Genomic DNA, 17,447 nt, shown 5'->3' with positions numbered 1-17,447 from the left:
AGGAACAAGATCTATTACTCGCAAGTCCTGGAGGATACATGGTATATCTGAGAGCCACAAAGTGAGGTAATGGGTAGAGAGAGGCAGAGAGCGCAAATCTGGGGCTCTGCTTTGATTAGGGTCCAAGGCTAGAGTGTCTAGATTCACTCTTTATTAGCTAATTTTAAGCATAAGAGAGATAATTAGGGAATAGGAAGGGAGAAAGCAAAAGAATGTTGAAGAAGAACCAAAGTTGGAGGGCTAACAATACCTGATTTCAAGGTTTATCATAAAGCTACAGAAATCAAGGCAATTTGATCTTGACATAAAGACAGAAAATCATATCAATGGAACAGATACATATGGACAACTGATATTCAACAAAACTGCAAAGGCAATAGAGTGAAGAAAGGATAATCTTTTCAATAATTGGTGCTGGAACAACCAGTTTTCTATACGCAAAGCAATGAACTTACATCCACATCTCAAACCATATGCAACCCTCAATAAGATTAATAGTTTTCTCATCAGAAATCACTGAGGCCAGAAGGTAGTGAGATGATATATTTAAAGTGCTAAAAGAAAAAGACTGTCAACTAAAAATTCTATATCCACAAAACTATTCTTCAAACCTGAAGGAGAAATTAAGACATGCCAGATAAACGAAAAATGAGATAACTTATCACTAGCAAACCTGCCCTACAAGAAATAGGAAAAGGTTCTTTGGGCAGAAATGAAAGATTACTAGACAGTAACTCAAATCCACATGAAGGAAGTACCAGTAAATGTAACTCCATAGGTAAATATAAAAAACATAATAAATATACCTTTTTGTTTGTCTTAGCTCTGGCTGCTCTAACAAATTGCCATAGACTGGATGGCTTAAACAACAGATTTATTTATCAGTTTTGAAGGCTGGGGAGTCTGAGATCAGGCAGCCAGCATGATTGGGTTCTGGTGAGGCCCTGCTTCCTGACTTGTAAAAACAGCTAGCTGCCTTCTTGCTCAATTTTCACATGGTAAAGAGTGGAGAGAGGGCTAGCCTTCTTCCTCTTCTTGTAAGGACTCTAATCCTATCATGGGGGTTCCCACCATTGTGATCTATAATTACTTCTCAAAATCCCCACCTCCAAATACCATCACATTAGGCCTTCAGTATATGAATTGGGGGGGAACACAAACATTTAGTTTATACCATTGTTTGCAATTCTTTTATCTGATGCAAAAGACAACTGCATAAAGCAGTTATTATAAACCCATGATGATGGATGTACAATGTATAAAGAAATAATTCATATGGCAATAACAGCAAAAAGTGGGGGGGCAGGCAGTGGAGCTATATAGAAGTAAAGTTTTTATATGCTATTGAAATTAAGGTGGTATTCGTACTACAGGCTGAGATGTTCACTATAGTCTTCAGGGCAACTACTAAGAAAGTAACTTTAAAAATATGGTAAATAGGACAAGGGAATTACAAATGTACACCAGAAAATATCTATTTAATCCATAAGAAGACAATAATGAAGGAGTGGAGGAACAAAAAAAGACATAGAAAACAAAGAGCAGGGGCGCCTGGGTGGCTCAGTCAGTTAAGCATCTGCCTTTAGCTCAGGTCATGATCCTAGGGTCCTGGGATCAAGCCTGGCATCAGGCTCCCTGCTCAGTGGGGAGCCTGCTTCTCCCTCTCCCTCTGCTGCTGCCCCCACTCGTGCTCTCTCTCTCTCTGTCAAATAAATAAGTGAAATCTTTAAAAAGAAAACAAAGAGCAAAATAACAGGCATAAATCTTACATTTAATGTAATCACATTAAATATAAGTGGATTATACACACCAATTAAAGTGCAGGTACTGGCAGAATGAGTAAAAAAACACGATCCCACTATATGCTATCTACAAAGACACACTTCAGACTCAAGGACACAAATAGATTGAAAATAAAAAGGTGGAAAAAGATATACCATGTACAGAGTATACCATGTACAGAGTAACCAAATGAGAACTGGAGTACCCATAGTAATATTAGACAAAACAGATTTTAAAACAAAAATTGTTACTAGAGAAAAAGAAGGACATTTTCTAATTATAAAAGGGTCATTCTATCAAGAATATATAAAAGTCATTAACACAGAGAAGCCTAACAACAGAGCCCCAAAATACATTAAGCAAACACTGACAAAATTGAAGGGAGAAATAGACAATACAACAACAGCAATTGGAGTTTTCAATATCCTAATTTCAATAATGGATAAAACAATTAGACAAAAGACCAAACAGGAAATAGTCTCGAACACTACAGACTAACTAGAACTAACCGACAACAATAGAATGCTCCAAATTCAACAAAAGCAGAACATACATTTGTCTCAAATGCTCATACAACATTCTTCAGGATAGATTGTATGTTAGGCCATAACAGATTAACTTGTTGCCTCAATAAATACGAAGCAATTGAAATCATAGGTAGGTTCTCCAATCCTAATGGAATGAAACTAGAAATCAATAACAGAAGGAAATTTACAAATGTGTGGAAATTAAACAACAAACTCCTAAATAACCCTGATAATGGGTCAAAGAAGAAATCACAATGGAAATTAGAAAATAATTTGGGATAAATTAAAATGAAATTATAACACACCCAAATTTATGGGATACATCTGACACAGTGCTTAGAGTTTCCAGTGGCTTCTGAAACACCCAGCTGAGGCATCTCTTCTCTAGTCAAAGGCAGGAATCCTGATAACCCCAATACTCTGATCCTCTGACCTACTCAGGAGACTGGTTTCAGACATCCTCCAGTAAATGTTGACTAGATCAATGGTTGAGCCTTCTCCCCTGAAAGCCACAGGGCCCTTACCATGTGTCAGGTTAACTCTTGCTTCCATGTACAACTTCCTTTGAAATGTTCAGTGGCCCCATGTCCTCTAGGGTTGAGGCCAAACTCCTCAGTCTGGCTTTTTGGCCTGTCCAAAATGACACTAACTTGACCTTTCAACCATATTCCCCACTTTTTCTCCAATATTCTCCAGTCAGGGCCATAACCAGTCAAGAGATTTTGCTTCCTGTGTGCTAGGAGAAAGGGCACAGACTTCAGGGCTAGGTGCAAATCTTTGCCTATTGTATGATGCTGGGTGGTTCAGTTTCCACATCAATAAAATTGGAATTTAAAAAATCTACCTTGAGGGGTGCCTGGGTGGCTTAGTTGGTTAAGTGTCCGACTCTTGATCTCAGCTCAGGGCTTGATCTTAGGGTTGTGAGTTCAAGCCCCGCATTGGAGCCTACTTTAAAAAAAAAAAAATCTACCTTGAAGAGTGCCATATGCGTTACACAGTGCCAGGCACATAGTAGAGATTCCTTATATGGAAATAATAATAATAATAATAATAATAACAATATTGCTATTCTCCAACGATCCACATCCTCTATGACCTTCAAAGTCTCTCCAAGATCCAACAACCACCAAGTCATCTCTGACTACCTTTCCTCATCCAATATAGTTCTAAGCAACAAACAATTGATCAGTCTGTTTATTATTATATATTAATAAATATTTTTTCTCATCTAGGCATCAAGCAACTTGAAAGTTTATATTCTAGTTTAGAACACCTCTTCAGCAGTAGTACAGCATAGTGCTTAAAATCCTAGACTCTCAAGCCAAACTGGATTCACAACCCAATTTCTTCATTTATTACCTAAGTGATGGGGCAGGTCACCTAACCTCTCAGTGCTCAGTTTCCCCAACTGTGAAATGAGACAGGAATGATAACAGTGCCCACATAGGGTGGCTGTAGGACTTAATGGAGTAAGAAGAGTGTCTGGCATATGGTATCTGCTTAATTATTATCTGTAGAATAAATTGACTCAAAGTCCAGAATATTAGGCAGGTAGTTGCTAAAATTAGATCAACCGACACACATTAATCTTCACCTTCCACCATAAAAATCCAATTTGGAATCACACTACTCACTTTGGTAAATTTGCTTGATTAGAGTGTTTAGGGCAACATAGTAAGATCAAATCATTGTAGCCAAAGTTGTTTTTCAGGAAATTATTTGAGACCAAGCTGAAAGCCCTAAACCTAGTAATCAGGAAAGTATCCTAATACACTTCCTAAATGTGTATTCCTCCCTGGGACTCACAGTCCTAAGAGATAGAACATCATTGTTCGGTCTGATTAGTAGAGGAAGGAGATAGGACATGGAAAGGTTGCCTTTCCAGGATACTGAGTATTTTTTTGTGTTCCAGGTAAACAACCTGGGAGTAGGCAATATCATCCCTGTTATACAGCAGAAGAAACTGAGGCTCAGAAACATTACCCAAGGTCATACAAGTGGTGACCAGATTCAAACCCAGCTCTCCCTGACTCCTAAGCTCGGACTCCTTCTGGTCCCCACATAAAGCAGGGTTACCTCAGACTTTTCGAGACAGTGCTCTCGCCACTGAGTTTTCAGACTCCTGCTCACCCTCATGACTCAGGGGTTGCTTTTCTCCTGGCTGAGGAGAAAGGTACTCAAGATCTTAAAGAAAAATGGAGACCCAGCTTCTCAGACAAAGAAGCTGGCATCACCACAGATCCTCCATCTCTTGTGGAGAAATGGTCTCAGATGCCCTTCCCGTCGGCTGGAGTAGGGGGAGGGGTATTGCCCACCCCTCACAAACACTAAAGGCGGAGATGAATGTGGCTGCTTTCACACAAGGGCCACTTCTGGTTTCTGGTTTCCCTCCCCACTCAGCCTACCCCTTGGGAGGGCGTTTCAGCGACTCGTCATAATGAAAGTGACGTTGGTTTCTCTGCCACGAGTGAATGAGGGGCGAAGAGAGGTATCTTCTTTGTTCCTGGAGCCTGCCCTGGAATTGACCTCGTGCTCCTCAGAAGACTGAGGGGTGCTGAGCGCGCCAGCGGAACGGGAGCAGAGCCGGCCCCTAGTGAGGCAGCGGCTCTCTCTGGCTCCCCAGTCATGTCCTGGCAGCTGTCTGCAGTGGTGGTGCTCTTCGTGTCTCTGGCTGGTGAGTGACACCTGTGGCCTTCCATGGTGACCCTGCCAACTCTGGTCCTATTTGATTCAAATGCGTTCTAGTGCCACGGACCAAGGGGAGACAGGACAGCCTGGAGAACAGCCATATGGCTTCAGCTCCTGTGGGTATTTGCTTGGGGAGACCTCCTCCTTATTACCTTAAATGCATGGAGCACACTTTCCTGTTTCTCCCAAGGGCTTTCACAGTTTGGACTTGTTTTCCATGAGTCAGGCAGAGTAGGTGTCAACTCCAGAAGGCAGTGACACTACACCTGGTTCCCGGATGGGTTCTGAGCACCTTATCAGGGAGAGTTTTGGAAATCACGTAGATTTAAGAGATGGAGAACTGAGCCAGACTTTAGAAACGGGACTCTTGCTAAGCGCATTATGTTTTGCTTTTCCTGTTTTTCTCGAATGGAAGTGCTATGTTTGCATTACATAAACAGTGAGTTGTGAAGATGAATGAGATGTGGTCTGGCAAGCTGTGCCATTTCAGAGAGGTATGAGCTAAGGAGTCAAGATTTTTTAAAAACATTACTATTATACTTCAGGTCAGAGAAGCTGTCTGGGAAACTGGGCTTTTAATGATTATTTTTTGTGCCCACCCCCTGCTTTCACAAAGAGCATTTTCTCTCTAGGACATTGAGTCCTCTTGTGTGTCATTACCTAGTTGCTGGTTAATTCACAATTCCTTCCAGAAGCACTGAGTTGAACATGTGAGGGAACCACATGGTCCCGCTAACATGCTCCATGGGGGGAATGCAGAGGCACTTGATTGTGACATGAATTGCCAGAAAGTTGGGTGAAAGTTCAGGCCAGTGTCCTAATCTGTGGCTGTTTTACCCCTGCCACATTTTCAGAAATAGTTTCACATTCTTCTGGAGGCAAAAGGCGAAATCTAAGCTAATAAAAAGGCAAAAGATCTCAGTCTAGCAGTCACCCTCAGTGACCTGTGAGCAGATGACTAGCAGATTCAGAAATGCAATGAGTGCTCAGTAATTCCCGGGGAGGTGGACAGGAAATACCCTGCTGCCCTCCTCTCTCTGAGCTGCAGATTCTCCAGGGTGAACCAAGTGAACAAAGTGTGTGAAGGGTCCCCATTTTCCAGATTAAGGAATTGCTCGTGGTCCCTCAACTAGCAAGGGGCAGCCCTGAGATTTGCATCCAGGAAGCCTGGTTTCAGGGCCTTGCACGCATAGGTTCAAGACATACTTGTTGAATTGGAGATGAGCAAAAACCATTGGACATTTTGGTAGGAGAGACATAGCTTCTAGGTAAATTAGCTCTGTAATCTTTATCCACTCACTTTGCTGCCCTGGTCTCAAATTTCTCCCCCACAAAATGAGGGGATTTAAATTTTTATCAGTTACATTTAGCTTCAGCTGCTCCTAATAGACAAATAGGAGCAAAATAAACAAGATAAATGTGTGTTTCTCTTTCATGTGAAAACAAGTCCAGAAGAATCCATCCCAGGTCCCGTGTGGGAGCTCATTATAGGACTCTCCCTCCTATGTGTGACTCCCACCTGCAAGTTCTTTTCTTGGTTCTAAATGTCTGCCGGATCTCCAGCCATCACATACAATTTGCAGGCTGGTTTGAAAAGGAAAACAAAGGCAATAGAGTGGTCACGTAGGTGATGGAGTCCCCTTCAAGCAGCATTCCCAGAAGGCCCACATAACGCTCTCACTTCTACTGCTTTGGCTCAAGTGCAGTCACACATTCCCACCCAGATGGAAAGGAGTCTTGGAGGTAGGGTTCCTTATTCTGGGCAGCAAGTGCACAGCTTAAATTTGTGGTTCTGTTACTAAGGAAAAAGGGGAGGCTGGATTTGGGAGTAGTTAACCAGCAGTCTGTGCCACGGGACTGGAGCCACTTCCGTATGAGGGTTCTCTTTGAATCTCAAGTCCCACAGAAAGTAACAGGTAAGATTTATATCTTTTTACTAAAAGATTGAAGGTTAAGTTGTGAAACTGTAAACAGAATCTTAACTAAGGGCCCACCCCTGCTGCCTCACACATCCAGAAACCGTCTCCCTGCTGCACCCAACTGGGGCTGCTTCTGCTCCCTGGGGAGGTGCCAGAGAAAGTATATGGGGGCTAAAATTCAGTTCCCTGCCCCTGGGTGTGGCCACGGGGCTACATTTACTTCCCAACTGTGTTCCCAACTGCAGACAAAGGGTAGCCTCCAAGACCTGCCAGGCCAATTCCCAGCTGGCCCCTCACCTCACCTCCCTCCTCCTTATGTTCCCATCATGCTTTACCCCCTTGCTATTCTCCAGACCTACCAGACTCTGAAGACCCTGTGTCTTTGCACATACTTTTCCCCCTGCCTGGGATACCACTTACTTTCTTGTCTGCCTAAAGAATTTGTCTTGGTGTTGGATTCCCCACCCCACCTCATAGCACTCAGGGCTTCCTTCTATAATAACGCTTGTCACACCGAGGAATGGGGTCCACTTATGTGTCTGCCTCACAAGGCTTTGAGCCCCTGAAAACAAAGACCCAGTGCCTGGCAAGGAGCCTGGCTCAGAAGAAGCTCCTACATATCTGTTGAATTGGGTGTGGCAGGGAAACCAAACAAAGGCTATCTGGGAAGGACCAGCCATCCTGGAAGTACCTAGAGAAAAAAAACCTTGCATGGTCACTGAGTTTCCCAGGGCTGGGCTGATGAGTCATCTCTCAGCTCTTTCTATAGGTTGTAGGGGAATCCAAACCCTCTCACACCTCTTCCTGCAGCTCATCATCTAGAGGAGTCCAAGCAATGGGTCTAGGTTCTGGGGTATTTGTTTGCTGAGTCTCCTGAATCCTGGAGAGAAGATGCTAGAGGATTTGGGGTGTGGGTTTGACAAATCAGCGTGTGAACTCCAGGGCTGTGTCCTTTTGAGTAGGGGAAGGGTTGAGACAGATTCTGAGCTATGTCCTGCCCTTGCCCACTACCCTCTTTGTGGGTGTCAGACAGACTTGCGAACTTAACCTTTACAGAGTCAAAGGTCCTGTTTAAGAACTGTGACCCAATTTTGACAAAGATTGGTCATATACTGTGTGGTCATATACATAGACTTTATAAAATAGAGTATTTTTCAGAGCCTTTTCTATTTCTATTAACTACCTAACATATGAACATTCTAGAATGTATTATAATGCACAGCATACCTACTCCTATCAGTTTTCCATCTAATTACCTGCCCATCTTTTATACCCCACACTTGTACCGGGAGATGTGAAGGGGAGGAGAGAAGCCGCAGAAGGGAAGGAGAGGATTATTAGAACAATATTTCCCAGTTCTATCTGGGAACACACTCTGGTTCAATCTGTAACACACTCTGATACTTGGTCCAGCCACCTGCTGGCCCAGCCTTCTGCCTACCACAAAGCCACACACTGTATCAAGACACCATGATTTCCATCACCTTTAGCCACCCTATAAATAGTTCCTGTGCACCAAATACACCTTGATGGGTACCATGAGTCATCTTGTCCTGTTTTGGAGGCTGCGTGCTACCCAGTTGAGGATATTCTACTCAGTTGAGAAAGGTTTGCTTTAGTTCATAAGCATATACCGTGCATTGTGAGATTTTTTGAAGGATCTAATGATCACCTCCCACCCAAGAGAACAAAAGGCTAGTGGTTTCCAGTCTCCCAGAGTTCTCTGCAGCAATCTTTGCTTACCACTACAAGATATTCCTCAAGAGTCCATCTGGGAGTGAATTCTCTTTCTCCATAGTAATAGTGTAAACTTAATGGGGTTTCTATTAGGGTCATGACTGAGGAACCAGCACCTCAGATTTAGCCCAATTGAATTGTGAAAATAAATCTTTCACAACTGTCAACCTTCATACCAATCTTGAAAGGAAAAATCTTGCTCCAAGTTCTACAATGCAGGCATAAGGTGGTGATTTTATGAAGGCTTACAAGGAAAACCTACAGTCCATAAAATCCACACTCTCAAGTATCATATATTTCAAATTATCCAAATGAACATTTTAGATACAAAAAAACCCAGTTAGTAATAGTCTCACATAACTTAATGTCATTAATAAGCCTTTCTTTCTTTTTTTTTAAGATTTTATTTATTTATTTGACAGAGAGAGAGAGAGAGATAGCCAGAGCAGGAACACAAGCAGGGGGAGTGGGAGAAGCAGGCTTCCTGCGGAGCAGGGAGCCCAATGCGGGGCTTGATCCCAGGACCCTGGGATCATGACCCAAGCTGAAGGCAGACGCTTAATGACTGGGCCACCCAGGTGCCCCTAATAAGCCTTTCTTAAAGGTTATTCAAGGCAATTTGAACTGGTGCTTTTGTCTTTCTCATTTTTCAAGCCAGCTGTGCAGAAATAATTTATAAGCATTACTACTGGGCTTGAAGTTAGAACTTTTCTTCTGGAAAATAATCACTATTTTATCATATAAGCTTTTGAAACCCTCACCAAAGACCATCATTATGAGGGTCTGGTAATTTGGCGTCCCTGGAGAGGCACCCTACTCTTCTTCTCTGTTTTTGTCTCTTCTCTCACCATTCTTCCCAGTGATGCACACCACCTCCACCCACACCAAATCCAAGGGCAGGCTTTGGTTCAGACAGGGGCTCAAGTCTCACCTCCAAAATTTACTAGGTGTCTCACTTCCAGAATATGCTAGTTGTGGGATTATGGTCAAGTTGATGGGATTTTTCTAAACCTGAGTTTCCTCATCTGAAAGGTTGATAAAGATAGAACCCATCAGAGGGTTTTTGAGAGGAGTTGGTGAAAGATGACCCTGACCTGAGGCCTGCCATGTAGTGTCCAATAACTTGGACATTTTATTGCTATTATTATAGTAAAAGTAACCACTTAGAAATATAATGAATGAAAGAGGGAGATAGTAAAGGAGTTTATGGATGATTTTGATTAGATGTGAATTTCAGGACTCTAAACACCAGCATAGAATGATCTCCTTTCCCTTTTACCCATGTTTTCCCAAGTCACTGGCCAGCACTGGGGAGCTCCAACTCCAGTGAGTGTAAATACAATGGGCAAATACAATGAAACCAAAGCATTGAAGAGACAGAGCCATCTCTCAGTGTGCCTGATTCTAAACTCTCAAGGAACATCATCTGCATTTTGCTCAGTTTTTGGATTTGCTATGTGCTTGGGACGAGGCAAGGATAGAACTATTCTGGTTGAAAAAGAGCCAGAACCCTTCCATCCTTAAAGAATGTCCCAGGAGAGAACCTGTGACAATAACACACACTATAGGTATGCTTGACGGTCCAGGAAGATTTCACTTAAACCAACTTGTTTGAGCCTTACAATAATCCTAGAAGGTCTACAACGCTATTATCCTCATTTACCCATCCACTAACCTATTCATCCAATTCATATGCACTGAACACTTTCTGTGCATAAGTACTGGTGGTAAAAAAAAATACAGTCTCCACCTTGACATTGCTTTTAATCTAGTGGGAGAGATGCACAGTCTAAATAAATAAACCAATAAATAAACATATAATCAGGGCTATTATTCTGCTGGTACACGCTGTGTTGCCAGGCTTACTATTAAATATGTTAATACCATCCCCTCATATCATTACAAGTTGTGATTAGTGCAGTGCAGGCAATGGATATAACACGTGATGGGGAATTGTGGGGTGGGGAGCTATTTTATATAAGGATGTCAGGGAAGACTCTCTGAAGATCTGGCATTTGAGCAAACTATGAAGGACAGTCCACCAGATGCATCAGAGCAATTATGGCTTAATTTTCTTTCCTACTTGAGAAAGCCTGGACCATTCAAAAGGTGAAGTAAGAAATGACAAGAACTGGTCTCTCTTTGCAAAAACTGACAGCAAAATAAAAAATGGAAGGGAAATGAATCTCCCATCACTGGAGGTATTTATGCATCGATTGGATGAAACACATGGCAAATATTCGTAGGTACAATTCAGACACCAGATTAGGGTTTGGACTAGATGATCATTAAGACCCCTTTCAAACCTGGGATTGTATGATTGTATGCAAACTACACAACTCCGTGTAAGTCTTTATTACCACTATTCATGCTGTCCAGCTCTATCAGGGCATCACAGCAGCACCCCACCCAGGACCACTCTCCATTCGGAGCTGTCTGGATTCACACTGGAAGATGGGGAATGAGGGGGCATCCGCACTTAAATTAAGCATGACCACTTTGAGGCGTTAGTACCACACCCTGTACAGACAATGGGGCTGGACACAGAAGAATATCTGCAGTGTGATCACAACCCTGTAAAAAACATGGGTGCAACCCAAACTTTTAAGCTGTGGCCTTGTGGTAGAATCTTTGGTGATCTTCACTTCATTGTTATATCCTTATAAATTTCACCCAAATATAAATATATGCACATTCCTCATTAAAAGTAAATGAGCATGTTTGGAAATAACAAAATAAATCATGTTTATCTCCAAAAGAAAAGTAGAACTACCATGTGATCCAGCAATCACATTTCTGAGTGTATGTATATACAAAGGCAATAAAGCCACTATGTCAAAGAGAAAAGTAAATAAATAAATGCGTGTTAATTTGTTGGGCAGAAACATCAAAATGGGGGTGGGGGAGGGAGGCACCAATGTGAATTCTTAGTGTGGTCACACTTTTATTTCCTAATTTGCAGGGATTTTGCAATATGGCAGTCAAATAAGAGCAAAAATGTTTCCAGAAACTGCGGACTATCAACCTACAATAGCAGCAACAGCAGAGGCCACAGCAAAGCCTTTCCTGCAACTAACTCACCAAGTCCCTGGCCAAACTTTAGCAGCCAGATCAATGGATGGTGACGTCCCCTCTCAAAGAGCTGCCCCAACCTCCAGCTCTGAGCCCCCAACCACACATACAACAGTAAAATCTCTGGTAACAACTTCCTTGATAGCTACAAACAGCACCCCAACTACCAGCCCGACAGCCCACACCCTAGTCACAACCTTGGCCACACCCAATAACTCCCACACAGCTGCTCCAGTCACTGAGGTTACAATTGGCCCCAGTGCAGCCCCAGGTTCCCCGCCAACCACCATCCCTCCAGCGGCACATATGACAGGAACCAGCCCACCAACTGTCAGCCACACAACTAGGAAAAGCACCCAAACCAGTCACCAGACCGCCCTTCCAGCAACTTTGTCCACCCCACTACATAACAGCACAACCAGTCACAAGTCTGCTCAACCCAGTCATGCCCCAGGCCCAACCCCAGCTGCGCACAATACCACCCAAACGGCCTCACCTGGCACCACGGCTTCCAGACCCACTCTTGCACCTCGGGCTTCGTCAGCCAAGACTGGAATTTATCAAGTTCTAAATGGAAGCAGGCTCTGTATCAAAGCAGAGATGGGGATAGAGCTAACGGTTCAAGACACAGAGTCGGTAAGTTGGGGCCATAGGACTGTAACACTGTCTTCAAAAAGTGTGAGTATGGTGTGTCTTGCTGAGAATAGGCATTCCCCTGCATCTTGTGTCTTTTAATGAAATAAAGGGCTGCAAGCTCCTCTTTCTCCAAGGTGCTCCATTAAAAGATGAATCTGTTTTAGAAAACATATAAAAATAAAAACTGATAGAGACTGGTTAGAGAAAGGCACACACCAAACCTGTAACTATGCACACCTCTCACTTTTAGCCAACATGGACGGAGTGTTGGGGTGCGCTCTGTGTTGACCTCAAGCCTCAGCAACTCTCCTGTGAAGTGAGGGGTTTGGCTTGCATGGTCTCCATGGTTCCAGCCAGCTGCGACATTAATATCAAAAGTCCAGGTTAACAAGAAGATTAGAAGGGGTGGCGGTGGGGTTAAGATTATTCAATTTACTAAAGGAATCACCATAAAAATAATACTTTCTTTTTCTGCACAGGTTTTATGAAACTTCCACATTCAGGTTTTCATTTGAAACAGAAGTACATTAGACAGCAAGATCTTTCCTGTAGTACCTTGTAACATGTTTAATTTAACGAAAATTAAATTCTATGCAGTATGTCAGGAAAAGACTGGCTATAAATGATCTATCAAGGACTCTTACTATGGGAGAACTCCTTTAAAAAATCTTTGAGGGAGACAAACCATAAGAGACTCTTAATCTCAGGAAACAAGCTGAGGGGGGATGGGGTGGCTGGGTGATGGACATTGGGGAGGGTATGTGCTATGGTGAGCACTGTGAATTGTGTAAGACTGGTGAATCACAGACCTGTACCTCTGAAACAAATAATACATTATATGTTAATAAAAAAATTGAAAAAAAAAACAATCTTTGAACATAGCAGTTTGGGAATGAGAGGTGTTTTCTGGGGACTTGGAAGTTTTCGAGTGAACACGCACTAGACTTGAGTTTCGGGCTCACTTAGTAGCCTGTGCTTCTGGTTCCCTAGCTAGAGCTTTCTTTGATATCTTATTGATCTGATCTGTTTTATTTGGTTTAGGTGTTTTCACATCAGAGATACTTCAACATCGACCCTAATGCAACCCAAGCTTTTGGGAACTGTGGCTACCGAAAATCCAACCTTCTCTTGAATTTCCAGGGCGGTTTTGTGAATTTCACATTTACGAAGGTGAGGGCTGAGCTCCTTCATACTAACTGGCTCTAGCATCGCTTTCCCTTTCCCTCACCCTGGGGTCTGGTGGTGAAACCCCACACTTCACTTTAAATTCCAAAGGAAGTAGATCTCAGAGCCTTTTGAGATATTCCCCGATAAGAATGAGGGGCATGGAGATGGAGAAGAGGGAAGTGTCGACATCTTATGTTTGCCTCCTAACCCCTCAAGCCTCCTCCGTGCAAACCAAGAAGGGCTTCAGTGCCTCTGAGGGGGAGACTTGGCCTTGGGGAACCCAGCCACAGGTGCCCTTTGCAAACCACCCAAAGGAGGAAGTTATACAGATCAACAGACCCATTGAAATTCCCAGTGGGCACACAGAAATAGGATTATTCTCAGACCAAAATCAAATGTCACCATGGGTTCTTTCCAACTGTGGCAGGCAAGATTCAGGGACTAACCAGGCACCGGGTTTTCCAGACCATATTACAAAAGGGATGGACAACAGAGTGGAGCAGAAAGACGATGGACATGAGGTCAGAGAGTCTTGGCTGAAATCTGACTCTGTCACTGTTCTCCTTGTGACATCAGGCAGGCAACTTAACCTATCTGAGCTTTATTTGAACACTTGAGAAATGGGGGAAGGGAATTAAAGATCACCTCTGTAAAGAGCATTGTCCGGTACTTGGAAAGTAGATGTTCAAGAGCCAGTAGCTATGATTACAGTGGCTCAAGTGGGTAAGTGTCTTGGCGATACAACGTTGGTCATCCCACTCTCAGAGAGACTTATCCCTGCTTCTCCCAAAGTGTCATTCAAATAGGCCAAGTAAGAGCTGGCCAGGGTGGGGGCGTGGGGGTGGGGCGGCGTGCTTGCCAAGAGTACACTTGCGGCTGGGACTTGGTGTGGGCCTCCTTCTTACCTGTTGAATGTGACCCCTGAAGTTAGAGGGGTCTTGGTTGGCAGAGCTTGGAGAGGAATGAGCATAAACATAGGCATGAAACAAGTCAAGATTGGCTCTCAGGCATGACACTGATTAGCCACATGATCTTGGACTAGTTGGGGCATGTTTTCTCATCTATAAAATGGAAATAATGACACCTCCTTAGTGGGACCCTTGGGAGAATCAGAAATGGTATATGTAAACTGTCTTGAACAGTGCTTGGTATATAACAATGTTCAATAAAGGGTGTTGACATTCTTTTTTTTTTTTTTTTAAAGATTTTATTTATTTGACAGAGAGAGATACAGCGAGAGAGGGAACACAAGCAGAGGGAGTGGGAGAGGGAGAATCAGGCTTCCTGCTGAGCAAGGAGCCCGATGGGGGACTTGATCCCAGGACCCTGGGATCATGACCTGAGCTGAAGGCAGATGCTTAACGACTGAACCACCCAGGCGCCCCAAGGGTGTTGACATTCTTAACCTCGTGTCAAAGGCTTTATCCTCCTTGTGCATATGGTTCTCCTTAAGGTAGAGATGCACTGGAGAAGTCAGGGGTTTCCCTTCAGTATCAAATGGGAAAAACATATTCTTTCACACCAGAAAAACATTCTGGGAAGAATATGTGCTCTACTTCTGGACAACTGAGATTAAACCTACAGAGGGGTCAGGAATTCTTTTAAAGTCACTTCAGCAAAAGGGCAGAGGGTAGAGGCACAAACATCTCTGCTTTAGCTCAGGGCCTGATTCCACCCACACTCCTGCCCGTGTGAGTAACTGTCTGAAGGCATCAGAAAACCTCAGTGTTTTCTGTAGCATACAGTGGCCACTGCCTTAGGCAGGCCTGCAGGAGTTTCTCTGGCACCTTTCAATGTCTCTTTTTGCTCCTTTCCTCTGTCTCCTGATGCCCTCTCTGCCTGCCTTTCCAGTACCTTCAGACTGGATTCTGTTTGATCAAACTCCACCCAACAGTCGAACTGCTACCTTTCTGGAAATCTCTGTGTCTCCAGAGGTATGGGTAGGAAATGAGTACTGAGATAGAGCTAGAAGGACCAGCAGGGCCTCTCTCCCCTCCACCCCTCTTCTGGAAGAAGCAAGGAGAGCCACTATCCGTGGCCCCAAGTTTGCATTAGCTGCTTTGCCTGAGTCCCACCAACCAAATTCACTTTATTCATTTCATTCCCTAGCACCAATTCCTCAAGCAGCTGACCTTAGCTCTACAACAACAGGGAAGCAAAGAAGCTTATAGAAAGCAAAAGTTCCCGCCAGCTTTAGTCCTTCAGGAGAATTTCCACATTTTAAAAGAGAACTTGTTTAAGCTAAAATAGTGACCACAAATTCGAAGATCACAGGGGCTAAGTAAAGAACTTAAGGAGAGAAGTAGGCTAGTAAAATTTTTTCCCCCTTGAAACACGCCGTCTTTCTTTTTTATTGTCCCACTTTCGCTGAAGACTTCATCTTCCCATTAAGTCTGCGTAGGAAAAACGCTGGAGGAATGAGATGACAGAGGCAAGCCTCAGAAGTGAGGAAACACAAGGGAGGGGTAGGACATGCCCATCCTCCCCAGAGGGGGCAGCCACTCCTCAGCTCCGGCTGGTAGGTGCCAGTGGCTGGACTGGCCTCCCTCCCTGGGGACTGTCACTGTCCTTTATGGTGGACATTCATTCTGGATGACCGGGTACACATTCTGAGTGGCTATGGCCCTACCGTGTCAGTTGTTAGATATTTTAGATATCACCTCTCTCAGGTGGTCACCTGAGAGTGACCACCTGAGAGTGACCACCGGTTGTCAGATCTTCTGACTATTCAAGACAAGGCAGAAATCCAGATCTTTTTATTTTTAAATGCTGGCAACACATTTTTTTGAAAACTTGAACAAAGCTGGCCAAACAGAACACAGTTGTAAGCCAGATGTGGCCTGTGGATGCTCTGCCCTAACAGGTGGTCTGTGCGAAATGTATTTAAACAGGGAAGCCATCTTGTTTCTTCCACAGGAGAAATGGCCTCAGCAATTCTGTCAGCCACTTTTCCAAATGTAGTTACCCTCTAGACCACATTTCTCAACAACAATAGTCGTAACATTTGGGGCCAGATAAGTCTGTGATGGGGATTGTCTTGTGCCTTGTGGGATGCTGAACAGTATCCCTGGCTTCTCCTTACTGGATGCCAGTAACAACACTCAGGCCCATTGGTGACAACCCCAAATGTCTCCAGACATTGCCAGATGTCCCCTGGGGGGAAAAATCACCCCTGGTCAAGAACCACCACTCTATAGAACAAGAAAGTCTTGGAAAATAATTTATGTTAGTTATGACATCATAAGTGTTATAAATGAGAACCAAGTTGGAGAATGGTAAATGGATGCTGGTAAGCAAGCCTGAATTAACAATTTATTAATAGGAATTTATGGAGACCCTATTGCGTCCTGAACACTGAATTTAAGAAATAAAACATATGAACATAGGGGAAGGGAAGGAAAAATAAAATAAGATGAAAATCAGGAGGTAAACCATAAGAGACACTAAGCTCTAGGAAACAAACTTCGGGTTGCTGGAGGGGAGATGGGGGCGGGGGATGGGTTAACTGGGTGACAGGCATCAAGGAGGGCACTTGATGTAATGAGCACTGTTATATGCAACTGATGAATCACTAAATTCTACCTCTGAACTAATAATACAGTACATGTTAGCTAAATTGAATTTAAATAAAGAATTTAAAAAAAAATTTTTAAAGAAATGTTATAAAGAGAGCGGTTAACCTCCTATTTGGGAGAACAAAGCTTTGCTAAGACTTTTTTTTTTTTTTAAGAGATTTTATTTATTTATTTTTTAAAGATTTTATTTATTTATCTGAGAGAGAGAGAATGAAAGCGAGCACATGAGAGGGGGGAGGGTCAGAGGGAGAAGCAGACTCCCTGCCGAGCAGGGAGCCCGATGCGGGACTCGATCCAGGGACTCCAGGATCATGACCTGAGCCGAAGGCAGTCGCTTAACCAAC

The 17,447-nt window shown here is 43.4% G+C and overlaps 1 protein-coding gene across 4 annotated transcripts in view; it reads left to right on the top strand.

The window, feature by feature from the left end:
* Window positions 1–4,755: 4,755 nt before the first annotated feature.
* The window catches only part of LAMP3 (lysosomal associated membrane protein 3), a 29,521-nt gene continuing 16,829 nt past the window's right edge, over window positions 4,756–17,447 (top strand). For 3 of the 4 annotated variants that reach the window (XM_034999663.1, XM_034999665.1, XM_034999662.1), the window contains exons 1-3: window positions 4,756–4,983; window positions 11,616–12,361; window positions 13,403–13,531. In XM_034999663.1, the coding sequence (XP_034855554.1) occupies window positions 4,935–4,983; window positions 11,616–12,361; window positions 13,403–13,531 (924 nt within the window). In that variant the 5' untranslated portion in view covers window positions 4,756–4,934. Of the gene's footprint in view, window positions 4,984–6,449; window positions 6,914–11,615; window positions 12,362–13,402; window positions 13,532–17,447 lie in introns of those variants that run through there. The other variant, XM_034999664.1, reaches the window with a different exon arrangement.

This window comes from Mirounga leonina, unplaced genomic scaffold (assembly GCF_011800145.1).
Source record: "Mirounga leonina isolate KUSES-001 unplaced genomic scaffold, KU_Mleo_1.0 Mir_115, whole genome shotgun sequence".
NCBI classification, from domain to species: Eukaryota; Metazoa; Chordata; class Mammalia; order Carnivora; family Phocidae; genus Mirounga; species Mirounga leonina.
Note: the sequence above shows the minus strand (reverse complement) of the source record. Positions and strands in the feature narration are given on the sequence as shown.